The following is a 27,223-nucleotide window of genomic DNA, read 5'->3' as shown; positions in this document are numbered from 1 at the left end:
CACAGGGTCTTGAGTTCAAGCCCTGCACTGGGCTCCACACTGGGCATGGAGCCTACTTAATAATAATAATAATTATAATTATAATTATTATTATTATTATTATTATTATTATTAAAGGGGGCCCTGCCCCAAATCATAAATATAGTTTTAAAATATTTTCTTCAATATATTTGCATGCCCTTCAGGACTTTAAGTTGATATTTGTTTTGGAGAACCACACAAGGTGAGGGATTCCAACTTTTTTAAAGATTTCATTTATTAATTTGTCAGAGAGAGCACAAGAGCATAAGCAGGGGGAGCAGCAGAGGGAGAAGCAGACTCCCCACTGAGCAGGGAGCCTAATGCAGGACTTGATCCCAGGATCCTGGGATCATGACCTGAGCCGAAGGCAGACGCCCCACCGTCTGAGCCACCCCAGCACCCCCAACTTTTATTATTCTGTAGAGATTAGCCAGTTGTTTCCAAACAGTTTATTCAACAGTCTGTCCTTTCTTCGTGGACTTGAAGCCCCATCTAATTCCCCCATGAATGGGGCCTTTTCATTCATTCAGCAGCTATTTACTGAGCGCCTGCCACACACCAGGCAGTGTTTTAGGGCCTGGGACAGATCAGGGAATAGAACAAAGATGCTTGCGCAGCTCCCCGTTCACGGTTACGGGGCCCGTTCATTCCTCCACAAGCATCAGATTGGGGTTTCACGTGTTTTCTTATTAGAGCAAAACCCCCTCTTTTGTTCTTTTTAAAAATTGTCTCGGCTCTTTTGGGTGGGTATTCTTCCGTGTGAATTTTGGAATCGCTCATTAAGGCCCTTGAGCAACCCCAGCCAACCTGTGCCCTTATTGCCTTCAGGTCAGAGAAGCACTCGGGGGCAGGAGGAGCCTGGGTTTTTACAGCGTTGCAGTCCAGCCACTACTGAAATTAAAGTTCACTGAAACTTGACCCGAATCCAGTGCCTCCGGCGCCCTAGCCACAGCGCAGGTGCTCACTGGCCACACGTGGCTCGCACCGTTCGGTCGCCGCAGATCGTGCTCGTGGACGGCACTGCTCTAGGGCACTGAGGAGCAGTCAGCGGCAAGTCCGGCTCCACGCGGGGTAGGGGGCAGGGTGGGGTGGCTGGCCCCCATGGCAGGTACCCGTGGACTCCATGTGAAACGTGCCCCCTGCCCACCAGGGAGGCTCCGGGGCTGTGAGAGTGTGTTACAGAGCACCAGGCTTCCTCCCGGCTCGGCCCTCGCCACCTCCTTCCCCAGCCTCCCACCCTGGCCCACACCCCCGACTGCCTCCCGGGCCCACCCGGCCTTCCAGATAGCTGTCAGTCCCCACCCCCTTCCAGTAGTAAGTTTCCTGACATAGAACTTCAGCAACCCCTCCCCCGCAAAAGGGTACATGGAGGATCTGAACGACGCCCGCAAAGTGGGCGAGCGAGGCTGTGAGTGGGGAGGGAAAACAAAACATGAGAGCGAGAATGTGAGGCAGGCGGGCAGGGAGGGGCATTCCTGGGGCCCCTGGAGGAGGCAGCAGTCTGCCCGACATCTAGATGTCCCTCCAAGCACCTGCCCTTCACAGGCCCTGGGCCACTCGTGGAGTTCACAGCCCCAGAGGGAGGGTGGGGGTCCAGGGACTAGAGGCAGCCCCAGCCCTGCCACACACCAGCTGCAGGGACATGGCAATTCCTTGCACTCTTGGAGCCTTGCCAACTACATCTGGAAAATGGGCACAAGGTTCCTGCCTCCCAGGGCGTGGTGAGGATTAGAGCTAGTAGAACCAAGAGCCGTGCCTGGGGCCCACCATCAAGAAGGTGCTTCTGGGTGGCAGCTGGGGCTGCTGTGTCCAGAGCACAGGGATGGGAGCTTCCAGGAACTCAGGCTGTAGGAGGACCCCACAGGTGGTTTGGGGGACGGAACAGTCGAAGGTAGTGGCAGTGGCTGATAGTTCCGTGTGCTTAGCGTGTGCCAGGCACTGTTCTACAAGCCGTTGTGCTGTAAGTCCCGCTCTCTGGGGTAGGGACTCTTACTAACCCCACTGTGCAGATGCGTAGACTGAGGTTCCCAAGAGGGTCACCTGTCTGAGGTCCCACAGCCAGTGGGTGGGTGGGTTGGAACTCACACCGCTGCAGCCAGCTCCAGCGTGGGAACAGCCACGACACGTGGAGCCCCGTGCACCCCCATCAGCTCACTGGGCCACAGAGGTAAACTGAGAGCTCAGGAAGCAAAGCCATACCACCCATAGGAGGTCCACGGCCCTGGAGCAGAGGTTGTTGGGCCACCACAGCACCAGGAGCCCGGGTCAGTACCCCCACAGCCCTGATGGGGTCCCCTGTTCCTCTGTTCCACACGCGTGCTCAGGGATACAGGCTTCACTGTGTCGGTCTCCTGTTTTATGCCCCTCTCACTGGCAAGAGCCCAGGGAAATATAGCCCTGGCCAGTTTTGTCCAGGTGGACCTGGCCAGACCTCTCCCACCTCCGGAAGACGGTGCTCACCCCCAGAGCGGCCCTATGATGAAACAGGTGCCCTCATCAGTGAGTGATCACCTCGTGTCTGAGGGGCATGTGGGTTAAGGCCTCAACAGCCACTCGGTGTGATGGTGTGCTTGGACTCCTGCTTGGGCTGCGAGCTGTTCGAGGGTGCCCCCGAGGTCCCTTCCGGCCCAGAGAGGTAGACCTCCCTTTCACCTAGGTCCTGGCCCCTGGGGTCTGCCAGGTGCCACCCTGCTGTCGTTCCTTTCTGCAGGACGGAGGCGGAGAGCCCTGGTGTGAGTCTGGGGTGCTCCGAGATTCCACCCTTCCTGCATCCCTGGGCGGTCAGCTGCTCCCTCCCTGCGTGGGAAGCAGGCTCAGAGGCGGCAGAGCCGGGCCAGCCTCCTCAGTAAGCAGCAGAGCTGGGGGTGGGCTCCCGATCTGCTAGCCCCAACTCCGTGCTCGTCACGTGTGATGTGTTTCTTGTGATTTCATGAAAATATCAATGACAACAGCAGCCCATCTAAACATACATTAGGGCCCAGGCGCTGTGCAGAACCCTTCATGTGCGTCAGCTCACTGAATCCTCGCAGTGACCCTGGGACACTCGGCTCTAGGGAGCCAGGGCTCAGAGAGGTCAGGTGCTAGCTCGAGGCCACAGAGCCAGACATGCTGGCTCCAGGGTTCCGGTGAGCTAGAGCTATTCACTGCTGCTGGTAGTGCTGACAGTTGAAAGATCGGCTGCCTTCAGGGCACTTTGAGCTGCTAAGGAGGAGGCTGGGTTCCCATTCCCCTGGACATGAGCTACCCATCCAGCCCGTGCCCCTCACTGCCCTCACAGCCCTGGGGGTCCCTAGCCATGTCCTGGGTCTGGGGTGGCTGGTGCTGAGTCTCTCGGGGAAGAAAACCGTGCCAGGGCAGGCCCCGCACAGCAGACAGCCATGATAGAGGGTAATTCCTCCACCTTTTCTCTGTAATAAGGGCAAGCCCTGTTCAACTTGGGCTCCCAGCATCAGGAAGAGCTTTGTAAAAATCAGAGCTGCATGAAATACAGTCTGAAGGGGTAGTGAGCTTGCTGGCCCTGGAAGTATGTGAGCAGATGGAAGGTGGCCACTCCTTCGTAGGACACTGGGGGCATTTGAGCCTGGATTGTCCAATCGAAGGGCACTTCCAGGCATACAGGGATTGTCCAAGTACCGAACTTGGTGAGTCCCTCCTCCCGTGGTCAGCTGAGACCAGTCACGGGGTTGGCTCAGCTTCCTGACCGCAGAGGGTCCTCGGGCACTGTAGGTAAACAGATCCTGTGTGGGTCTCTGTTAAAATCAGGGCCTTCTCCATTGCAAGTGACAGGAACCCAGTCAGACTGGTTTAAGCAGAGGCCTTACTGGTTCTGGACCTGAAAAGCTGTTGGGCATCTCCTGGCCGTTTTCCCCAGACTCGTCTCCTGCCGGTGCCCCGCCAGGGCAGGAGGCCTGCCAGCCGTCCCAGGCTCATGGTCCAGCCTCACAGCAACCCCAGCAGGAAGAGAGCTTCTCCTCTCTCATCAGCCCCTGCTGGCTCGCTCCGAACTGCTTACGGTGGTCAGCAGGATCCGGGGCTCTGACTGGCCAGGGGGAGTGAGGTCAGCCCGCAGAGTCAGTGGGACAGAGTGGGTGGGGTGGGAAATCCGGAAGCCAGCTCGATGCCAGGCAGGGAGGTGTGGACAGCCGCCCACTTTACGTCTCTTCAGCTACTCGGGCAACTAGAAACGACAGGAGAAGCCCATTGTTGACCCTGTAGACCCCTGCTGGGACAAGAGCCTGCAAAGCACTCAGCTCGGGGCTCCAGCAAGTGGGTGATCCGTCAGTGTGGTGCCCAGCCTTGTGACCGCCCTCCCTGGAGCCCCGCAAGCTCGGCGTCCCCACTGACTGCTCGCAGCCCGGGGACAGGAGATGCACGTGAGAGACGCCACTGGTGTGGTCTGCACACGCTGGCCTGTCACCGCCAAGTCTGAATCAGCAGCTGACGTGGAGGAACGCCGGCCTCGCCTCGCGGCCGACAGCAGGGCCCAGCTATAGACTGTCCCACACCAGCCTGCCCTGCTGATGCCTTTCAAGGACCCTTGACAGTGGGGCCCAGAATGCAGAAGCAGGTCAGGTGTGGATGGCACAAGTGTCCCCCACTGTTGACGCTGGGCCCTTAGAGAAGCTAGCGGGCTCAGCAACTGGATAGACTGGCTTTTCAGGAGCAGTGATGGTGGGGAGGGCAGAGTGAGACTTTGGGGGGCTTCTCAGAGCAGAGGAGTGGGCTGAAACTCCCGGCACGCTTTCTGTCGCCTGGCAACCTTGGAGCCCAGTTATTTGACCTCTCTGTGCCCTCTTTTCGTTATGAGTCAACTACGGCTTTTGCATTGACCATTCTGTCTAGCGGGGTCCCTCTTCCTGGCTCCCAGTTCAGTGGCACCTCCCCAGGAAGGCCTTTCCTGATCATCCCCCCACCTTCCTGCCAAAGTCCACGCCTTCTCCAGGTCACCAAGGCACTGCTTGGGTTTCGTTCTGCGTGTTGGTGACCCTCCTCTTGGAGCCATACGACCAAGACTATTTTTTGAGGGCTTAGAGGCATTAACTCATTTAACCTTCACAGTACCTTTGCCGTGTGCACTGTTGATGTCCCCGTTATTCGGACAGGAAAGCTGAGGCACGGGGAGATTAAGTAACTTGCCCAGGTCCCCCAGGCTGTTTAAGTGGAGCTGGGTGTGAGCTTGGACCTCTGGCTCCGGAAAACATGCCTGTGACTCCTGTACTGTGAGTATTTCTATATCCTGGGAGTTTATTTCCCTCCTTTACCATGCTCCAGCTAGGGTGTTTTTCAAGGATGGGGACTTTGTTGGCTTTTTGTGGGTTTTTTTAATTTTTTAAAATTTTTTTAAAGATTTTTTTTTATTTGTCAGAACGCACGCACAAGCAGGGGGAGCGGCAGGCAGAGGGAGAAGCAGGCTCCCCGCTGAGCAAGGAGCCTGATGCGGGACTCGATCCTAGGACCCGGATCGTGACCTGAGCCGAAGGCAGCTGCTTAACCGACTGGACCACCCAGGCGTCCCTAGGGATGGGGACTTTGGCCCACAGGCGTGCTAGCACAGCCCCTGGCCCAGAACAGGTGCTCAACAGATGTCTGTGGAATGAATGAAGACGTGAATCCAGGGGCAGAAAGCCCGGATCTTGTCCTGAAGGGGTTGGGAGGCCCTGGAAGGTTTTAAAACAGGGTCCTGATGACACCGGGTAAAGCATGCCTTCTCCAGGGCACGTTTTGTTCCTCCTCTGTTGGGTGTGCTCTGGGTGAGCCAGGCCCTTGCTGGACCTAAGGTTCGTGAGCCGGCTGAGCCCCAGTCTGTGTCCTCTTCAGTCTTCAGGACCTGGGGTTCCGGACAGAAGTCCCACTGCACCCTCATAAAGAAGCGAATGTAAAGCCACAGCTGGGGAGGGAGACAGAGCCCCAGCACTGTGTCTGTGCCCTGGGGTGGAACTAGACTCCACGTGACCCGGTTTCATAGCCGGACTCACCCTTCTTTGCCAGTCTGGGTGGGCCCCGTCGCGTCGGCACCCGTCACAGGCCGGCCAGGCGCTGTTCTCATCAAGTCTCTCCGGGACGAGACAGCAGGGGCGTCCTCCCGAGGTGGGCTCCCTGGTTACCTGCGGCAAGCGAAGGTGCCAGAAAGGATCCTGTGGCTCCCATAGGAAGTGCCACGCATCCCTTCTCGCACGGTGCCTTGGCCATAGTGTGTCACCCAGTCCCCTAACTGCCACACTTAGTGGCAGCACTGATGACTCATCCCCTCGCATCCCTTCGCCGAGCAGGTCACTGGGCATGACGCTTAGCAAGATCTAGGGCATGTGCCCCTTCAGTCAGCAGGGAGCTCTGTGAGAGAGCCGTGGATCTAGGACCCCTGCCTGGCAGGGCCCTCAAGGGCACCCTGTCAAGGTGGACGCGGCCAGCAAGGTCCCGACAGGCAGGGAACTCATATCATCAGACGTCCAGTGCACTGGCTGAAGAGGATGGTGAAGGCCGGGCCACTCCCCTGCATAAAGCCATCCAGAGGCTTCCTTGGACAGCCATATTCATCCTGACCCTGGAGCTCCCAGCCTGGCCTGCACCCACACCCCCCAACCCCAGCTCCTTACCTGTGCCTCCTGCCACCACATCCTTCCTCTCAGCTGCTCAGCGAGCTCCTGGTCACACTGGTCAAGTCCCAATGAGTTCAGATTCTTTCCTCCTGTGACGTCGCTGTGCAACCCGCCAGGTGGAACCAGGCCCTGCCGCATTTGGTTCAAACTGGATGACAATATTCCGCAAATATTGTCATCTCTACCCTCAGGCAGTGCACTGTAGCCTGGCTGCCTGCGGGAGGCTCCTCGCTGAGCTCTCGCACCTGGGACCTAGCCTTGCTCCCCGCAGAGCAGCCAGCGGGAGCTTCTTTTTTTTCTTTTTTTAAAAGATTTTATTTATTTATTTGACAGAGACAGCCAGCGAGAGAGGGAACACAAGCAGGGGGAGTGGGAGAGGAGGAAGCAGGCTCCCAGCGGAAGAGCCTGATGTGGGGCTCCATCCCAGAACGCTGGGATCACGCCCTGAGCCGAAGGCAGACGCTTAACGACTGCGCCACCCAGGCACCCCTAGCGGGAGCTTCTTAACCATGGACGTCGGGTCCCATCACTGCCCGGTTCATAACACACTGGGGCTTCTCATCTCACCCAGAGGAAAACCAGATTCCCCCGTGGCGTGCACGCGCTGTGGGAACCGGCCTGCCCACCCTGCTGCTCTCTCCCCTCCCCCAGGGCCCCTGCTCTCAGCCACCCTGGGGCAACTTTCTGGTCCTGGATCCTGCAAAAAACCGTTTGTCACCTCAGGGCCTTTGCATTCACTTCTGCCTCCACCCAAAAAGCTCCCTAAGCACCTACGTCACTGCCCAGTGTCACCTGCTCAGAGAAAGCCTCTGATTCATGGGCAAGTGCCCCTCCCTTTGCCCTCCAGCCATCATTCAGTCCCTTTGTCCTTCAGACCAAGGATGAGAGCCTGCCATTGTGGGGTGTTCTTGACCAGCCCCACTCACTGCTGTCATCCTGAGCGGTACCTAGCAAAAAGTAGACTCTGGGTACTTAATCTGTGAAGAATCCGCATTCCCATGGCCCCTCGTAAGACTCCTTCGTGCGGTGTGTCCCACTCTCCCGCTGCGTTCTCTTCCTCCCAGGCGGAGGAGCCCATATCCTCAAGTCCGAGATGTGTGTGACGCTGGTGTGTAAACACAGGAGAGGGCAGAGTGGGGAGGGCAGCCAGCCCCCCAGGGAAGCGTCCCGGGCCTGGATCTGGGCCCTCTGTTGGGGCCGGCCCAGGCTGGGTGGCTGACGCGGTGCCTGAGTGGGGTGGCCCGGCGCAGCTCTCCAGTCATGGCCACACAGGAGCACAGGCCCAGGAGTGCCAGATGGCCTGATTTTTCAAGAGAAGCCAGAAATCTGGATTCTGGATTGAGCTCTCCTAATTTCTACATGTTGGCAACTCACTAACATTCCTTTCACTAATGTCGTGCAAGCTAAAGAAAAGACGTCTGTGGGCTTGCTGTGGTGACCTCTGACCTAGAAGTTGAGGAAGAGGGAAGTGGGCATGGGTTGGGGCTCTGTGGGGGCTGGCGTGGAGCAGGGCAGGGAGGGAGCGTGAGCCGAGTGGCTGGAGAAGCCTGGGACGGGGCAGCTCTTGGTTGGCTACCCCAGAGTCCTGAGGAGGAATGGGGTATGTAGCAGGGGTGGGGGAGCCGTGCCAGGGCCCAGCTGGCCAGCGGCCACTCCCTGCCAAACTCCTGGAGGTGATGTTAGGGTGTGTGGTCATCCCGGGGTAAAAATAGCAAGGTCACCTTGCAGAGGGAGCTCTGCTTTGCTTGCAGGTAGAAATATAGTATGTGCTGGACGCTGCTGTCGGCCAGGAGCCGCATGTTTATGGGGACAGGTGGATACCCGCTCTCGCCGCCAGCCTCCTAGGGGATAGCAAAACACTGATCTGTACCTGCTGGCGTGAGCCGTAGGGCCCGGCTCCCCCCACCCCCTGCACGGTGCTGGATATACCACAAGGGTTCCATAGCTCCTCAGGCCCTTCTGAGGCTCTTGGGTTGGCACAGGACACCTGCTTTCCGAGGGTCACACACGCAGCCCCCTCACACCACCCAGTGAGGTCTGCCAAGCCTGTACCATGCCATGGACCAACAGGAGGACAGAGGCCCAAAGGGAGGAGAGGGCCAGCCTGGGCCCCTGCTGAACCCTTGAGGGGGCCTCCCTCCACCATAGGCCAGCCGGCCCCGTGGCTTCCAGGGCAGGTGGACTCACTCAGCCCTGCAGGCCAGCCCAGCCCTTCCCAGAAATGCTCTTTGCCAGGAAGGGTCAGTGCTGCACCTTCACTTCCTCTCCTCTAAATTGGGGCTAGGTGCTTCCATGGTGCTCACTGCACACATCGTTCCAGGCACCTGACTCTCTCAACTCAGGAAGCCCTTACGACAAAGGTAGTTGAGGCTACTGGCTGGTCACGCGGTTGTCAGGCTCCTCAACAGCCCGGGTAACAAGAGCGCCAACCCCCAGGAGGCGTGTGGAAAGTTAGTGTGCGTAGGGTGCTTAGACAGTGGTGCTCAGAGTAAGGCCTCAGTGCGCCTTAGAGACTGTTTGCCGTCGGGGGGCGGAGGGCAGGCCAGTATGTGCAGGGCAAGGGCTTCCGGTCTGCCTGGCAGTGAAACGCGGGGCAGTGACTTCCACCCAGAGGGGCGTTTGGGGCAGTGCGGAATACTAGGGCGGTGGGGTCGGTCCCTGCTCCGGCACCCGTGGCCACACCGCTGCTGATGGCCCAGTCCCAGGCCATGCCTGGTGCAGGGTCTGGGCAGTTCTGAGTTCCTCCAGCGGAACAGGACAGGGCACCCGGAGTACCCAGGGAGGAGGGCAAGCCCGGAGGGGTTGGGGCAGCCGGGGCTGAGCCTGTCTCTCGTCCCCGCACAGGAAGCCTGAGAAGGGCGTCCAGTACCTCATCGAACGCGGCTTTGTGCCTGACACGCCAGTGGGGGTGGCGCACTTCCTGCTGCAGCGCAAAGGCCTCAGCAGGCAGATGATCGGCGAGTTCCTGGGCAACCGGCAGAAACAGTTCAACCGAGACGTGCTGGAGTGAGTTCCGGGGCTGGGGGGGTGGGGGTGTAGACGTGCGCGTCAGGCTTACCCTGCTCGCTGGCACATACACCGAATCCTCCCCTTAGCTCTTTCTTGCTCCTAGACACACACAGACACCCCACATTGTTTTGCACGTCGTACCCTGCCAGGCATACGTGCATGCTTCCACCCTCGGGCTGTACAGTTCACACGCTGCCCTGCGGGCCCCCCTGCACGCACCCTTGGCCCCTCCATCCCTCTCCAGCAGGGCCAAGCCACCGCAGCACTGGGGGGTTAGAGGTCTGAGCTCACTCCCCCAGCCTGACTGCCAGCGTCCTGACACACCCTCAGTGGGGGATTTAGAGGGGAACAGGGAGCCCAGAGACCCCAGTGCCTCCCTCCCCTGCGTCTCTCTCCTGCCTCTCCTGGCCGGGAGATCTGGGGGTGAGAGTCCAACCATGGCTGGCAGCCACGGCCCTCCCAGCTACTTGGAACTCTGCCGAAAACCAGGTTTCCAGCTCCCTGGGAACTCTTGGCAGTTTTGAGAAGCCCTGTCCAGCTCGTACCCCAAATCTCTCCATTCCTTCTTGAGACTGTCCTAAGTAGAAAGGCCTCCTGTGCTTGGACCCTTGGGTTTATAGACCAGTTACCGTGTATGGGCCCTGCCTCGTCCTCAAACACGTGGGGGTGGGTGTTAGGTCTCACTAAGCCCCTCTCACAGAGGAGGAGCCAAAGCTTCGGGACAGGACGAAATAGGGTAGCTCGGGACCCAAGGGGGCTTCCCCAGGCCCGCTGTTGAGGATATTCTGACCCGGCAGCTACACACCGAGATGTAGGCCGGGAGCAGAAATCAAAGCGGAATAAAGAGCAAACCATGAGTAACAAGGGCAGTGCCTTGCACCTGTCCAGCCCTGCCTCATCGGATGAAAGAACGACGTCAAGGGGGTGGGTGGCCGGCCTTCTGGGGCCAGGCGGCTCTGCCATAAGGAAGAGCCTGGCCACCTGTGTGCCAGCCATGTCTACACTTCCCTGGAAGGAGGCGGGCAGGTGCCCGGGCCTCTTTTGCAGGTGAGGAAACCCGGGCTCAGGGAAGGGCTAGCCTGGGTGCTCCCCACCCCCACACACGTAGACTCACATGACACGTATGTATCGTTCAGTCACACGTACCCCCAGCACACACGCGGACACACAGGCCACAGTGAGCCACGGCCTTCGGCAGCAGCTCTAGCTGGCACCCAGCAGAATGGCGTCTGAGCCCTTCCTTGGCCAGGCGTGCACACCGGGGCTGCGTTCTCCCGCTTGCGGTTTCTGTTCCGGCTCCACAGGAAATCCTGCTGCATTGTTCCTACGGTTAGTGCCCCTCTCTGCCTTTTCCACCAGCCTCAGGAAGCAGTTCAGGGGAAAGCAGATGGGGTCCTTAGTGAATTGGACCTAAGACTGTCTTGGGCCAGCCCTCCACCCCCTGCAGCCATTCCTGTGCTCCCCCCAGGCTCGCCCCCACCCCCAAGCTAGCTGCTGGTCCATAGGAAATCCGTGCATTGTTCTCCCCCATCAGAAAATAGCAGCAGCCTCAGGAAGCAGCGATCCTCACCCCCCACCCCCGACCCTCCACACCAGGCGTCCAGCTCAGAGGCCAGTCAGCAAATTACCCTGTGTGGTCCCTGCCCTCCCCCACCCGCTCCGCAGCAGCCTTGAAGGGTGGCACCCCAGAGCCCTGAGCGCTCAGAGAAGATAGGGGGCGCCACAGTTTATGCCAAAGCCCATTGCACCCAGCAGAGCGAGGGCCCTGGCAGTGCGGATTAGGCCCCCCATGGCCGAGGCCTCTGCGGCACCACCGGGGGTGGCCGTGGCTTTGTTACAGATAGTTACACTGGACACCACAGCCTGCTGAGTGGGTCGCTGGTGCGGACCCCACCTTCTCCGTTCGGGGGTCTGGATCAGAGGACAGAGCATGGCATGCGGAGGGCAGGGCTGGGATGAGGGGAACCAAACAAAACCTGGTTACCAGCCGCCTTTGCAAGCTCCGCTGCCCTTGGCGGATTGGCAGATGAGGGCAGCGCAGGGCCGCCAAGGCGCCCCTTGAAAAACAGCCAGCAAAACCCAGGCACCTCCCCCCAGAGCCCTCGGCTTGGAGAGATGGGCCCAGTGTGCAGTCACTGCCCAACAAGTTAGTGGCTGGCCTCTACGTCCTCCTGGAGAGGATGGGCATGCGTTGCTGGGTCCCTCGCCGACAGCCCGAGAAGGCTCGAGCAGTACGTGCTGTTCTGTGCCCTGTGTGGTGTGCACGCTGAGAGCCATTCATTTCCGCCCCGAGGGCCTTTATCAGGAGCGGCCGTAGGCTCTGGCCCCTCTGTAGAAAATGACCCACAGAGATCCAGGCACCAACATTTTCCTACAGGGGGTCTGTAGACTCCCCCAGAAGCACAGGGGTCTTTGGGCTCTTATCCGAAGTGTGTAGTGATTGGAGGGAGCCAGGCAGAGGGCCCTTCTGGACAAGAGGCGGCCAGTTCCCCTGGCTTTGGGCAGCTCACGGCCTGCCCGGCACGGACTCCCTTTATGCTCTGCCCCCGACAGGAAGGCCGGCAGGGGCTGTGCGGGCAGCAGACCCTCATGTGGCCGTGGGCTCTCGTTTCAGCTGCGTGGTGGACGAGATGGATTTCTCCGCCATGGAATTAGATGAAGCCCTCAGGAAGTTCCAGGCACACATCCGGGTCCAAGGGGAGGCTCAGAAGGTGGAGCGGCTCATCGAGGCATTCAGGTTGGGGTCAGGGCAGGGCATGGGTGGGTGTCAGGAAGAGGAAGTTCCCGGCGCTGAGGCCCATGGCTCAAGGCCCAAATCCCCCCTCCAGCCCTGTCCCCTAAGCAGGGTCAGGTGGCCCTGGACGTGCCTGGGGAATGAGGCAGTAAGTAGCCCCTTCTGTGTGCCAGGGGCTGTGCTGGTTATCTCTAGAACCAGACTTTTGGACAGTCTGTTTCTCCGGGTCCTCGAGAGCATCACTCATTCACGAGTGCGTGTTGTCATTCTCTGCCCATTCACAGAGGGTGTCCTATCTCACACACCGACTCAGAGCACGAGCTGCAGAGCCAGATGGCCTGGCTCTAACAGCCACTCCGCCACTTATTAACTGTGTGACTTTGCACCGGTTACCTAACCTCTCTGTGCCTCATGTCCCTGCCTGTAGAGTGGGGATCCCAAAAGCACCTACCTGAGACCACTTTGGACATGTGGGCACACTTAGCCCAGTGTCTGGCACAGCAGAGAGCCCACAGTCAAGGTTGGCTACCGTCCCATAGTCATTCTTCCCAGGACTGTGTGCACGGTGGCTGGGTAGGAACATCCATCCCCACGCCGGGTGCGGGAGACACGGATCAGCCACTGACGCAGCCCTCGGGGCTCATCACCAGTGATGGGGCCAAGGTGGGAAATGAGGACACAACAGGAGGACAATTTTGGGGCCTTGGGAGGGGGTTGTTCAGGCACTTCCTTCCAGGAGGGCTTTCTGGAGGTGGTGGCACTAACAGAGAAGACAGGATTGAAGCCAATGTTGTCTGAGCTCCAACGGCTCCTGCCTTAGTCATGGCACCCCATGGTTCCTCTTTTCTGGTCTGCCCCCCTCACCCACCTCCTCCCTGAGCCAGGTTCCTTTCATCTCAGGGTCCCAGGTAGCAGGTTCAACACCCACTGTCACATCCCCGTTCCAGGCAGGGGAAGACAGTGGACTCGGCCCTTTAAGGTACAGCCTTAAAGATGCCCACATCCCATCTGCTCATATCCCACTGGCCAGAGCTTGGGCACCTTCTGGGCTGTATCCAATTCTGAGGGAGACGGGGTGGGTATGTAGTCCTCTCCCGCAGCAGCCGTACCAGCTAGATGACAGATGGCTGAGGTGTAAGTAGCGTAAGGAGGAGCACGTGTTACCCCCATTGACCAGATGTGCAAACTGAGGCTCTGAGGGCAGGGACAAGCCTCAGCCGTTCAGTGCCGGGGCCGGAGCAGCGGCCGCCGTCCTGAGGGAGGGGCAGACCCGCATCCTGCCTACCAAAGAGGTCCTGACCCTGCTCCCTGTCCCGGCCCCCAGCCAGCGGTACTGCATCTGCAACCCCGGGGTGGTTCGGCAGTTCCGGAACCCAGACACCATTTTCATCCTGGCGTTCGCCATCATCCTGCTCAACACCGACATGTACAGCCCCAACGTCAAACCCGAGAGGAAGATGAAGCTGGAGGACTTCGTCAAGAACCTGCGAGGTGAGCTGGCCTGGGGGCTCAGCCGGCCTCTGAGCACGTGCCCGGCCAGGGACAGGGCAGAGCCGGGGGGCTGGGCTCCCGCGCACCCCGTCCTTGCCACCGGGACCCGGGGTGAGCCTTGGTTCCACAGACACAGCACAGACGGCCGTGAAGAGTGCTGACTGCTGTGACCGTCCGCGACACGCACGGTGGGAGCACAGCCTGGGTCTCGTGCTGCCACGGGCCTCACTCGTGGAGGAAGGATGCACAGGGGTTTGACAGGTGGAGGTGCCGGGGTGGGGTGGGGGGCTAAGAAAGCTTGGCCCAGCACGGGCGGGCCGGTTACGGGCCACGGAGGCTGGATCAGGGGACGTGAGGGAGCACAGTCTGGAGCCCAGGTTCTGGGTACCCTGGGCAGGCAGGGGCCAGGCAGAGGGGCTGCACACCCTGTCCACATCACTGCTGTGCCCCCCTCTCCTACGCTCGACATTCCTCGTGGAACTGACTTGCGTGTGTGTGTGTGTGTGTGTGTGTGTGTGTGTGTGTGTGTGTGTGTGTGTTTAGAGGAACTTTCTATCATCAGTATAAACAGGAAGCCCGTGTCGTTTGCCGCACTTAGGCAGTGACAATAAAAATGAATTCAGTGGACAAAAGCTCCACAGCTGCTGCTGGCCGGGCCCCAGGGCTGAGGTGCTAAGGTGGGCAGCGGGAAGGGAGGCCTTCCTGGTGTCACTGTGGAGGAAAGGAATTGAGAAGGGGACAGCTGTCTCCCAGGTGGCACCGTGTGAGCGGATCACATGTCCTCGTGTGCCTGGAGTCCCTGGAAGGAAGAGGAGGGACTGTGTCCCTCTCCAGGGGAAACACCAGCTGTAACAGGCTGAGGTCCCCTCAGAGAGGGTGTCAGGTGTCTGTATACATACGTATGTGTATAGAGATACACACACACGCACATTTTTTTAGAGAGGGAGAAGGAGGTAGAGGCAGAGGGAGAGAGTCTCTTAGCCAGGCTCTGTATCCAGCATGGAACCCAACATGGGGCTCAGTCCCACAACCCGGAGATCATGACCTGAGCCGAAACCAAGAGTCAGACGCTTAACTTGACTGAGCCACCCAGGCGCCCCTGAGGGTGTCGTGTTTTTAAAAAAAGGAAAAAGCTGGTTGAAATCAGGCCCAACTCTGTGAGCTTGTTGGGCCATTTAAATGTACTCCTGTTGTCCTTTTTTCCTGCACAACCCCTGCTCTGTCACCCCCTCTCCTGGGACAGAATGACCCTCCCGGGGTTTGAGCTGTCCTAGCACGCCCCCTGGTGGCAGGCGCCCCTGCAACAAGCCAGCTAATGGGCTGCCCAGCCAGAGCTGGCCGAGCTGCCCCCTTTTCCCACCTGGGAAGTCAGAGAAGCCCAGGGACGGGGGCTTGGTTCAGACCACCCAGACGATGGCCATTCCCTGCACTGAGCACTCAGGGTGTGTGGCCCTCTGCTAGGTCTAAGGGATGCTGTGGGCCCCCAGGAATTCAGGCCTTACCTAGAGGTTCTAGGAAGCTAAGGAGTCTAGGAACTTCCTTAATGGCAAGTCAGCACCAGAGCGCAAGAGCACGACCATCAGATGCTTGGATGGGGCGGGGATGTGCGCTCCTCTGTCAGCCCTAGACCTCACTCCTCACAGGGCTGAGCCCGATTCCGGTCTTCACAGAGTCCTACGAGGCCCCAGGGTGCAAAAGCAGGCTGTACACTACATGCTGTTGGCGACCCCAGGGGAGTTGTGATTTGACTGTGATTTTTTTTCTGCCCGGAAACCTCACCCAAGTAATTGGGAGCCCCCCGCCCCCCAGATGGGGAACAACAGGAGGAGCCAGAAATGATCAGCTCTGAGGAAAGAAGGCCAGGGAAAGGATGGGGTTACTGGGTCAGATACTGCCAGGCAGCCCCCCTTGTGTCAGTGTGGCTTTGTGGTTTGTATCCGCTCTTGCACGTGACCATCCCAGCCGCCGAGGGTTGGGGGTCATCATCCCACTTAGCAGAGCAAGCTGCTGGTTCTGTCTTCTAAGCCTGGGCCTTTCCCACCGTTCCCAAGCCAGGAACTCAGGAGTGTTCTGTTCCATCTTCCTTGTGTTCCAGAAGGGTAACCGAGGCGCAGAGGGAGGGGATTCGCCCAAGATCACACAGCAAGCGCATGTCAGAGGGGACGGGACTCTGGTCTCCCCAGGCCCACCTGGTGCTCTGCGTTGGGCAAACATCCAGCTTGTTCTTTGTAGAGGAAACCTCCCCCCGCCAACATACACTGCACACATTTTTCTCTGTAATTGCTCACCCCAGTTCACCCAGCAGCAGGAGCACCTCTGGGGGTTGGAAGATGGGTGGGGGACAAATAGCTCACCAGCACAGAAGCCAGACGAGCAAAGCTTTTATTTTATTGATACTTGTTTTTAAATTCTTTACCCTGATTTTTTGAATGGGTATTATCCTCACATAGTTAAAAAAAAAAAAAAAAAAAACAGAAAGTAATACAGCCTAGCAGTCACGTTCCTTGGTATTTACCCAAAGGAGCTGAGAACGTATGTCCGCACAAAATTCTGCACACAGATATTTATAGCAGCTTTAATTCATAGTTGCCAAGACTTGGAAGCAACCAGGATGTCCTTCAGTAGGTGAACGAATACGTGAACTGGCACATCCAGACAAGGGAATATTATTCAGCGCTAAAAAGAAATGAGCTATCAAGCCACGAGAAGACCTGGAGGAACCTTAAATGCATGTTACTGAGTGAAAGGAACCAGTCTGAAAAGGCCACACACCGTGTTATTCCAGCTGTACGACATTCCAGAAAAGGCAAAGCCACGGAGATGCAAAAGATCAGTGGTTGCTGGGGGTTGGAGGGAGGGAGCGTGAGTCGGTGGAGCCCAGGGGAGTTTTAGGGCACTGACGCTACCCCTCTCACTCCACAATGGTGGATTGGTGCCATTAAGCATTTATTATCGAATGCACAACACCAAGAGCAAATCCCAGTGTGAGCTGCGGACTTTGAGTGAACGATGTGTCAGGGTAGTTTCACTGATTGTAATAAATACACCACTCTGGTGGGGGAAACTGGTAATGCTGGCGGGGGGCAGGTGTTACGAGGGAAAAAGTACAGCTATTTCCCCTCAATTTTGCTCTGATCTTAACTGCTCTAAAAATCAGTTCTAGGGGTGCTCAGTTGGTTAAGCGTCTGCCTTCAGCTCCGGTCATGATCCCAAGATCCTGGCATTGAGCCCTGCATCAGCTTCCTGGTCAACAGGGAGCCTGCTTCTCCCTCTGCCCCTCCCCCTGCTTGTGCACGTGCACACTTTCTCTCTGACAAGTAAAATCTTCAAAAAACACACACAAACAAGTTCTAAAAAATAGTCTATTTAAGAAAAAAAAAAAGCAGGAAAGGTCTGTGGCAGAGCCCCTCCCATCCCTCCCCATGTGCCCAGGTCATTCTGACCCTGGTGTACCGCCCAGGGCTCCTCTGCTCACGCAAGTACCAACGTGCATGACTAGTTTTACCCTGTTCATTTGGCACCTTGCTTTTCTCATTTAACAAATCTGAGAGAACGGTTCCCTGTCGGTTCCCTGTGGCCTTGCTCATTCTCCTGGCGGGTATGTGGTATTTCATTCCCCTCCTGTGCGGGGATGGGCTAACCAGTCCCGTAGTAATGGGTAAATGGGTGAATCCCAGTCTTGCGCTATTTGGAACCCATGCTGCAATGAGTCACCTTGTTTGTGTATCCTGTCCCAGGGGATAAATTCTCCCAAAGGCAGTCAGTGGCCCGGAAGAGGTTTGAGTGTATAATTGTGACAGGCAGTAGCAAGTGGCCCAGTGCAGGGGCGGAACCATGCCCCCATCCCACCAGCAGTGTGTGAGAGGCCCCTTCCCACAGCCTCACCAACAGTGCCGGTTACCAAACCCCTGGATTTTCGCCAGCCTGCAGTCTGAGGACTGGTGTGGGTTTGCGTTTCTTTCCTGACTGGAGCTGAGTTTTCCTCACAGCGGTTTTTCGGGGTTTAGCAGAAAGGGTGCGTGCCTGTTGTCAGAGCAACCCGGGTTCAAGGCCAGACCCCCAGCTTCTGCGCACGTGATGTGGGATGACAGCTAGCAACAGGTGCACGGGATTCTCACTTTCTGGGAAACACCAGGGCTGCTCTGGCTTCCTCACAAGATCTCCGGTGCTCTTGGTGGCCCACTTCAGCTAGGACCCCCAGCTCAGAGACTCGGTCACATGGCTAGTCAGGGAGGGATAAAGCAAGAACTTGGACGCAGGGCTGTTAGCAAGCTGATGTTCATAAAGCCCTCGGAGCATGGCTGTGTTGGCCTGGTCCTGGTGGAAGGATTCTGGGGCACTTTATACTGGACTGAAGATGTTCAGTGGCTGTGGGTCCAGAAAGCCTCTGGTTCTGTTGAGGACTGGGGAGAGCGATCACTATTCTGATTGGGTTTAGAAACTGGTAAATGAGGGGTGAGCCTGGCGCACGAAGCTGAGTGGTGCCTCCGCCACCCAGGCCCCGGCCCTCCCTGACACCCGGCTGCCTCTCCTGCCCAGGGGTGGACGACGGTGAGGACATTCCCCGGGAGATGCTGGTTGGGATCTATGAGCGCATTCGCAAGCGGGAGCTGAAGACCAACGAGGACCACGTGTCCCAGGTGCAGAAGGTGGAGAAGCTCATTGTGGGGAAGAAGCCGGTATGTGGTGACCCAGCGTCCCTGGCTCCCTCACTCTCACCCACCCCCACTCCATGTGACCCTGACCCGGCTCACTGGCTTCATCTTTGGGCCTTTTGGAACCCAGCCCCTTAGGGGCAGGGTGGCGAAATTAGCTCAGGTGTAGGGTGGCTCCTGCTATTTGGGAATAACAACCATTGGCTCTGGGTTCTATTTAAAGAGAGTTTAAAGAGAGTCCGCGGCTCTTAAACCAACAGCCAGAGCTGTGGGTGGTCCCTTAGTGCCCCGGGAACGCCTCCATTGCTCCCTCAGAGCTCTGGCGGCGAGAAAGTCTCCCCAGCTACTACTGTGGGTGGCATATCTGGACAGAGGACGTGGGAGCCGCAGGAGGGGTGCTTACCTACTTGGATGTCGTCCCGTTAGCGCTCTCCAGGCCCAGGTGCATTGTTTGAATCATTAATATCTTTGTTTGTCTGTTTCATGTTTCCCGCATAGATTGGATCCCTGCATCACGGGCTTGGCTGTGTGAGTATCCTTCTGCTTTTACATTCTGGCTGATATCCCGCCCTGGGGGTGGCCCCCGTGTCCTTTGTTCACATCACTGCATCCCCTGGCTCCCAGATCCATGATTCTAACTGCTTGAATTAATTTCCGGAGCGATAAGAAATTTGATTTTCATAATTACCCCAGCCTCGAATCTCTGCAGGCCCAGAGACTACAGCCTCCTGGGGAGGGTTGTGCCATTGGACCAGAGCAGATAGTCTCCTTCCCTCTCATCCCGGCCTGGCTGAGCACTGAGGCCAAGGCTTGTCGCCAGACCCAGAGGCACTGTGCCTGAAATAGAAGATTCCTCCCCACCCTGCTCACGCTCTGCCCCCTGACATTCCACTTGGGGCAAGTTTGCCTGCTCCCCGCAGGTGCTCCTGGATGCACGGCTATCCTGGCAGTCACGTGGCGCCTTCCTTATGCGTCTGTCTTTCCCTCTCCCCAGGCAGCCCTGTGCTGCAAGAGTCAGCATCACAACCCTGTCTGCTCCCCCCTCTTCCCAGCTTCCCCCAGAGAGAGACCACTGGATACTGCCGTGCCCGGCCCTCACCCGCCTCTCCGGCCCCACCTGCCACCATCCTCTCCCCTTCTCACTTTCGCTCCAAACAGGGCCGCTCCCTGAGCACGCCAGCCTGAGCCACGTGCTCGCTCACATCTTCCTGATGCGCTGAGCTCCGGTATCCCTGCACCAGGGCACCTGCTGCAGAGTGAACCCTCCCTGCCTGCTGTGACACTACCCAGCCCATCCTGGCCCTTTACTAACTTACGGTCTCTTGCGTGAGCCTGGTGCTTTCAGAGCCATAACCGGGCCTCCCAGAGGGCTTGTCACCATAGCCCTTAGACACCGTACTTTGCACCTGGCCTTGAGGGTAGCTTGGACTTCGGCAGGGTGGGGGCTCACAGGAACCCGTGCTGGGGATGTTCAGAGTGGGGACCCCAGCCAGGCCCCACAGAGCGGTGGCAGCTGGCTCAGGATTTGGGATAAGGTTTTTCAGGCATCAGAACCATCGGGATTCTCTAGGAGGGACCCAGAATCTGCTCCCGGCTCTGAACCTTCCCCATTGTGTGGCTGAGAGAAGTTGCTCAACCTCTCTGTGCCTCAGTTTCCTCATCTAGAGTAGACAGTCTCTGGAGAAACCTTTACAGAGACTACTGGGCTTATGTCTGTGACAGACACTTTATGGGGACTCAGGGATCAGGAACTTCTCCCTGGGGCGGGGGGGGTCTGCCATGTAAGCGTGATGCTGTAAGAAGTCTGGGACCTGCCTGAAGGAAAGGAAAGGAAAGGGGAAAGGGGAAAGGGAAAAGAGGTGTCATGAGAAGCAGGGGCGTTTTCCACGGCCCTTCAGGAGCGCTCCTGAGGAAGAGCGGGGGAAAATTGCTAGGAGTCCAAACGTGTCTGCTCTGCTGTGCACAGTTGGTGGGAGAGGGCGTTTTCGAATGCCAGGCCCGCAGGCAGGGTTCTGAGCTTGCGGGCCAGGCTCCAGCCGAGTGGCAGGGGGCTGACGGCAGCGCTTCCCTCCCCACACAGGTGCTCTCTCTGCCCCACCGGAGGCTGGTCTGCTACTGCCGGCTCTTTGAGGTTCCAGACCCAAATAAGCCCCAGAAACTCGGACTGCACCAGCGAGAAATCTTCCTGTTTAATGACCTCCTGGTGGTATGTGGTTCCCCACAGCGTGCCGTGGCTGGGAGCGCGGCTCAGGGCGGGCTTGACCCGAGGCTCCGGTCTCCGGTCTCTGTGTGGCCGCGTCTGCTGGTGCTCCGGGAAAGGCACACGCTGCGGGGGGGGGGGGTGTGCAGGTAACAGGATGGGAGTTAGCCCCATGGTCTTTGGGTTAGCAGAGGCAGAGTCCAACTCACAGCACTACCAATGAACACAGGGCTTCACTGGCTTCTGGAAAAGCCCAGGAGGGATCTGGGCCTTCAGCCCCAGCTATTCCCAGAGGCTCAAACTGTGTCAGCGGGACTCCTCATTAGGCTGTCTCTCGGCTGTGTGGGCTCCCTTCTCAGGCAGCCTCTGTCCAAGAAGGGAGTGTCAGCCCTGGCAGCTGCAGGCTTCATCCTGCCCCCGCCTCCCTTGCATCCCCGGCCACCAGTGAGATTCTCTTTGTAAGAGGCCGAACCAAGGTCTCACTGCTTCCTGGGCCACTCCCGGGGGCCAGGCAGGTGTGGTGCTGTCTCATTGGCTAAGCCTGGGTCACTGCCCACCCCCAGAACTAGTGGACTGAAGGTGGCAGAGAGGGGGTTCCCCAAAGGGAAACTGAGGAGCTCCTGCCTGGAAAAAAAGGTGACCTGGGTGCTGGCCACTGGGGATAAGGATGTCCCTGCATATAGCAGGCGAACCTGTCCTTTGGGTGTCTGTCTCCCGCATGTCACAGGTTTCTTGCTAGAGGCCCTTGTCCCTGATCCCTACCTGAGAGCCAGCTGCTCCTCTCAGATTAGTGAGGTTGGCGTCTGGACCTGTGGGTTTCAAGTCCTTTGTTAAGAGTCCCCGACCTCAAGCAAAGTCACTTCAAACTTCTGAGCCTCCATTTCCTCCTCCGAAATTAATCTTTCAGGCAGTTACAGTGCTCAGGTGGGGTCCTGGGCCTAAGTGCCCGGCCCGGCGCCTTCAGGGTCCTGTGCGATGGCATATCTGTCACCTCTGTGCTAGTTTGGGGGCGTCATTGCCAGCCAGGATGACACCTGGTACTTGTAGGAACAGAAGCCAGCATCCATGTCAGGATATGCATGGGCACGCAGCCCTTTCCTGCCCCAGAGGCCTCCCTAACATCTGAATTGCTGAAAAGGTTCACATTAGGCCCACTTAGAATCCTGAGCTCCCAGAGCTGCACCGGGCAGCGCGGAGTATGTGACTCAAGCCTCTGTCTCCGGCTACCCCCAGGTTACCAAGATCTTCCAGAAAAAGAAGAACTCCGTGACGTACAGCTTCCGACAGTCCTTCTCCCTGTACGGCATGCAGGTCCTGCTCTTCGAGAACCAGTGTAAGTCTGTGCGGGGGGCCTGCTGTGGCCTGGCCACGAGCATGTGCACTGGAGCCCTCGTCCACGCGTGGCCATGCGCCCTGTGGCAGGAGACAGCGTCACAGCTCTCGCCCTGTAGTCAGGAAGCGCTGCGCTCCCCAGTGATCTCCCCTTCTGCCTGGTTCCCAGAGGACAGCACCGCAGGGTGGCTCTCGCACGCATGCCCTTGTTCCCACGTCACCAGTGGAGAGCAGCTTATAGGCCAGGAGTGTGATAAGCGGCAGTAACGGGGAAGCATTTAATAATGTTGTGCATGGTGGCTATCACATTTACTTTTTCTGTTCCTTCTGTTTATGGGTGGTAAGATTTTTTAATTTAGGGCAGAATGCATTTGTGTCACTAAAATGTTGCTGGGAAAAAATCAAGTCAAATGGCATAGGTTAAATGCAGACAGAAGTGAACAAACAGGCTGAAGTCACGCCCGAGGAGGGGATGTAGAGGACAAGCTGTCAGCCCTGAGCGGAGAGCCGGGGTTCGCGTGCTGCTCTTGCTCTTAGCGGCTATGTGGCCTGGCTGGGTAACCTCTCCGGGCTCCATTCCCTTTGTCTATAAAGTGGAGTGATAGCAGTGTCTGCCTCATAGACTCAGCTGAGTCCGTGCACATGAAGTACTTAGAACAGCTCCTGAAACAGGATTTCTTCTTAGCTGCTGTTGGAAAGTCTCCTCCGGGTATGAGTGGGCCATGGGGCCTACGGATTTTGGGGGGGAGCTGACACCCCCACTGACTTCTTCTTTTGACCTGGTCCTTCTCCAGTACCCAAGCCCTTCCCTTTTCCTCTCTCCCTCTTTGCCCCATCCTTGTTGGAGTTCCCTGAGCTGCAGGCTGAGCCAGACCTCCTGAGGGGGGGCGTGGGGGTTTGGCCCTGCTGCCCTGCCCATTCTGAACCAACCCCGGGGGAGGCCTGCGCCCGTGGAGTGTCATGGTGTCTCCAGCAGCAGGGAAGCCCTCGTCCTCTCGGACAGGTTGCCAAACTACCATCTGATCAGCTGGCTATCTGCAGGTCAAGAAAGTACCAGGGGCCTTTGGCTGGGCCATCCCAAACCCCGAGGCCTGAGGGCTTGGATTTGGGGCCCTTTACGCCTTCCCTGTCCTAAAGGGAACTGGCACCTGCTGTGCCCCCGAGGAGCCCAGGACGCCGACCCTACCATCTCCCCACCTCCTGCTCTGTCTGCCACACCCCAGGCTGGGAAGCCTGCCTTGCCTTGGTTTCCACCAGGCGGCCCCGGGGAGGATGGTGCTATCCCACATCGTCCTGACCAGCAGGGCCCTCTTGGAAGGAGTGGCGGTGGTCGTGTGCTCACAGCAGTGGGCCCACCAGCCTGAATCCTCAGGCAGAAGCGGCGCCATCATCGTTTTTAGATTCCCAGGGCTTAGCCCTCAGTCCTGGACATAAGGCGCTGGCAGGAGCCCCAGCGCTGACACTGACATTTCTGTGGGACGTGTCTTCATACCACGGTTCTCAGAGTGGAAGCCATGGGTCAGTCCCAGCTCAGTTACTTTATATTCTGTTTATAGATTTATTTTTTAATTCATTGAGCTGATACTTAAATCTTTATGTTAAACTTTTAGTTATTTTCGACTTCTCTTAAAACCTGGGATTTAGGGGCGCCTGGGTGGCACAGCGGTTAAGCGTCTGCCTTCGGCTCAGGGCGTGATCCTGGCGATCTGGGATCGAGCCCCACATCAGGCTCTTCTGCTGGGAGCCTGCTTCTTCCTCTCCCACTCCCCCTGCTTGTGTTCCCTCTCTCGCTGGCTGTCTCTATCTCTGTCAAATAAATAAATAAAATCTTTAAAAAAACCAAAAAACAAAAACCTGGGATTTGGCATTGCTAGGCCCGCATTCCCAGGCAGTGGTCTTGGGCTGCACACCCCTCTCCTCATTCGCTCTGTTGCCCTGAGATCTTATGTGGTTTGCTTCCTACGTTTAGGGAACACACTTGGGCCTCTAGGCATTTGAGTTCCTAGCCTTGACCAAGGTCTGAGCAAAAGTGGGATTGGTGCTTGAACCGAGAACCTGTAAACACCCGGTGGCTGATGCTTAATTCCCACTGAGAGAGGTAGTGCCAGGGGACCAAAATCACAGAGACCCCATGAGCTCAGAGGTGGCACCAGGCAGGTCTGAGCAGAAGGATGCCGCCTCGGCGTGGAGTGCCTTGAGCACGGGGCACCCATGACGCATCCGAGGGGACTGAGGGTCTGGAGGCCATTTGGCAGAGAACAGAGCTCAGCGTACCCTCAGAACTGTCCGAGGTGACCGGATAAGACTCCCCACGCAGCACGGGACACTACCTCTGACTCCTCCTGGACTCCACCCCTGGCCAGTCTCCCCAGCTTCAGGCAGTGACCAAGGACCTTGAATTGAAGGGTCCAGGCTCCATGACCTTCAGGCTGAGGAAGAATGGGGGCCCTGGCCTCGGCCTAGATAAGCCAGATCTGCCCCCGACTTATAGACGGAACAACACGGACCCAGGTCAGGAGATGGGGATTTCCTGGCAGTCCCTGTGCTCTGCTGTGTGGATGCCTTTTCTTCCTGGCTGGACACATCCTCTGAGAGCCTGGCTCTCAGACTTCTTAGTATTTTCTTGAGCAGAAAGGAGATTGCAGAGACCACACAGGGACCCATGCGTTCTTCCCTCCTTCTCCTTTGCAGACTACCCCAATGGCATCCGGCTCACATCTGCTGTCCCCGGAGCAGACATCAAAGTGTTAATAAACTTTAATGCTCCCAATCCTCAAGACCGGAAGAAGTTCACCGATGATCTGCGGGAGTCCATTGCAGAAGTCCAGGAGATGGAGAAGCACAGGATAGAGTGTAAGTTGCAGGCCCCCTGGGGAGGAAGAGCCAGCAGCCCCAGCATCTCTGGGGACTCTGTGAGGCGTCGCCTGTCCTTCCCACAGCCCTGTGACAGGCCAGCCCACCTGCCCTGGGCCAGAGGAGGCGGCAAGGGGAGGGCAGCAGAGGCCTCTCTGTGAGAGCCAGGGCTTCGGCAGCCCAGGCCCATCCTGCCTGTGGGACCACATGGCTTGTCCTACGAGGGTCCTTGTTCCCTGGTCATCCCACGAGACAAGCGTTCCCAGAGTTCTGGAGCTGAGCTCTTTGCACTTTGGTGCGGTTACTATTTGTCTTCCACGTCAGGGCCCAACTGACTGAGGGGTCACAGCCGAGCCCATCCCCTGGGTTCCATCAAAGCTGATTATAATCCCTTCCTCTCCTGGCCCCAAGCCTCGCTCCCTGGAGACACAGGGCAATGCTTAGCCACAGGCCCGGGCCAGTGAGTCTCCTTGTCGGCCCTCAAGCCTGCAAAGTGACTCTTCCCTGCAGACCCCAAGGCCCTTGCCTCTCCAGCCTGCCCTCCAGGATTTCCTTCTGGCTCCCCTTTGTGAAAGACAGCATTCATACCTTCTCTTTCCCAAGACAGCCCTGGGCCCCGACTTCTCCCCGTGCCAGGCAGATGGCACCCGGGCACAATGCCAAGCCTGCACAGAGGGCCCAGTTTCCAGGCCCACCCCGGGCTGTCCCCTCAAGACTGTGCTCCCCTCATCAGTCCCTCGCCCCTTCTATTTCAGCTGAGCTTGAGAAGCAGAAGGGCGTCGTGCGGCCCAGCATGTCCCAGTGCTCCAGCCTCAAAAAGGAGTCAGGCAACGGGACGCTGAGCCGGGCCTGCCTGGACGACAGCTATGCGGGTGGTGAGGGCCTCAAGCGCAGCGCCCTCAGCAGCTCCCTGAGGGACCTCTCGGAAGCGGGTAAGAGCCGGGCCGGGCCCCCCTTCCTAGCCCAGCGCATGCAGGACTCAGACCGGGCCGCTGGGGCACGCATCGTGCGCCAGGAAGGGCATGCAGTGGTGGCCGGTGGCGGCAGGGCTCAGACGGAGCACTTTCCCGTGACCATCCCCAAACCGTAGCAGCATCTGACCACGCAGAGCGGCCGTCCCCTGAAGGCCAGAGGAAACAGGACCCACTTGTTAAGGCAGGACAGCCAGAAGATTACCCCCATTCTCCCTTTCTCCTTCTAGGGGTTTCGTTTATTCTTTTATTTATTTTCCGGAAACTGCTCTCACACAGAGCGAGCCAGGCCCCGCTGATGGATGTGTCCCTTGTCCTCTGTGCTGCCGCGTCCCTGTGTTTTATGCTGATGAATGAAATGGAGTGAAGCCCTCTAAACTGTGTCTGGAGACCCCTTCTCCCGCTGTCCCTGGTCTTGCTTCCCTCACAGAGGTCTCCCTTCCTGGGACACCCAGGCCCCCATCCAGCCCAGAGGTGGTGGCTGTGGCTGCCCCTGGGATGTCGGCTGCCTGGCAGAACTGTGATTTTTGTTGTTGTTTCTTTGTTTCTGTGTGTGTTTATTTGCTGCCAGCCTCTAAACACCCAAGCAAGCAGCATCTCTTCAAGCCTCCCAGATTTCCCAGGGCAGGGGGTGCGCTGAGAGCATCAGGGAGCCGCTATGGCAGCCCTCACCTGGCCAGGTCCTCTGAGCTGGGGCCAGCCGCCCGTGAGCGTTGCTCCAGCCTGCTTGGCCTGCAACGCTGCCAGAGGAGCGGTGGAGTGACAGCCCCCCGCCCCCCAGTCCTGCCTAGCCAGGCAGCTTCTTCTGGGAGGAGGCTAGGGCTACAGTGGAGCGAAGTTTGCTCCAGGCTCTAGGAGCCTGATTATAGGCCCTGGTTGGTTGGAGAAGACCCCGTCAGGCCGAGATTGGGCCACTACCCTCCCAGGGGCTCACCCAGCCCACCCTGCCTCAGGCACTATCCTGTGGCCAGCTCTGGGCCCTGCTACGAGAGCCTGCCCAGGAACCCATCCCGCCCCGGCCCCACCAGCAGTGCTGCCTCCCTGCGGCTTATTCATTGCCCAGAAATTTCTTTTTTTCTTTTTTGTTTTTTCTTCTCTTTTTTTTTTTTTTAAGTTGGATTTTTTTCCTTTTGCTTTTTTTGTCTTGTCATATTTTTTTTTTCCATAGTAAAAATCAGAAATCCATTGCCAGCATGAGGGTTAACCCAGAGTTTCTCAACCCCAGCACTCCTGATGTTTAGTGCTGTGGGGGGCTGTCCTGCACACTGCGGGATGTTTAGCAGACCCCTGGCCTCTAGCCACGAGTTGCCAGGAATACCTCCCCCAGTCACAACAGTCAGTAATGCCTCCAGAAATTTCCA

General features: G+C 57.9%; 1 protein-coding gene across 10 annotated transcripts in view; it reads left to right on the top strand.

Moving 5' to 3' along the window:
- Nucleotides 1-27,223, top strand: part of IQSEC1 (IQ motif and Sec7 domain ArfGEF 1) — a 379,884-nt gene that overhangs the window by 342,785 nt on the left and 9,876 nt on the right. For 9 of the 10 annotated variants that reach the window (XM_087866742.1, XM_045812306.2, XM_045812313.2 and 6 more), the window contains 9 exons: nt 9,462-9,623; nt 12,241-12,363; nt 13,685-13,851; nt 18,391-18,530; nt 19,005-19,034; nt 20,587-20,712; nt 21,940-22,039; nt 24,730-24,891; nt 25,647-25,823. In XM_087866742.1, coding sequence (XP_087722868.1) covers nt 9,462-9,623; nt 12,241-12,363; nt 13,685-13,851; nt 18,391-18,530; nt 19,005-19,034; nt 20,587-20,712; nt 21,940-22,039; nt 24,730-24,891; nt 25,647-25,823 — 1,187 coding nt within the window. The remainder of the gene's footprint in view (nt 1-9,461; nt 9,624-12,240; nt 12,364-13,684; nt 13,852-18,390; nt 18,531-19,004; nt 19,035-20,586; nt 20,713-21,939; nt 22,040-24,729; nt 24,892-25,646; nt 25,824-27,223) is intronic. The other variant, XM_045812308.2, reaches the window with a different exon arrangement.

This window comes from Ursus americanus, chromosome 14 (genome assembly GCF_024610735.1).
Source record: "Ursus americanus isolate L20-20 chromosome 14, mUrsAme1.1.p, whole genome shotgun sequence".
NCBI lineage: Eukaryota > Metazoa > Chordata > Mammalia > Carnivora > Ursidae > Ursus > Ursus americanus.
The sequence above is the reverse complement of the archived record's forward strand: the minus strand, read 5'-3'. Positions and strand labels throughout refer to the sequence as shown.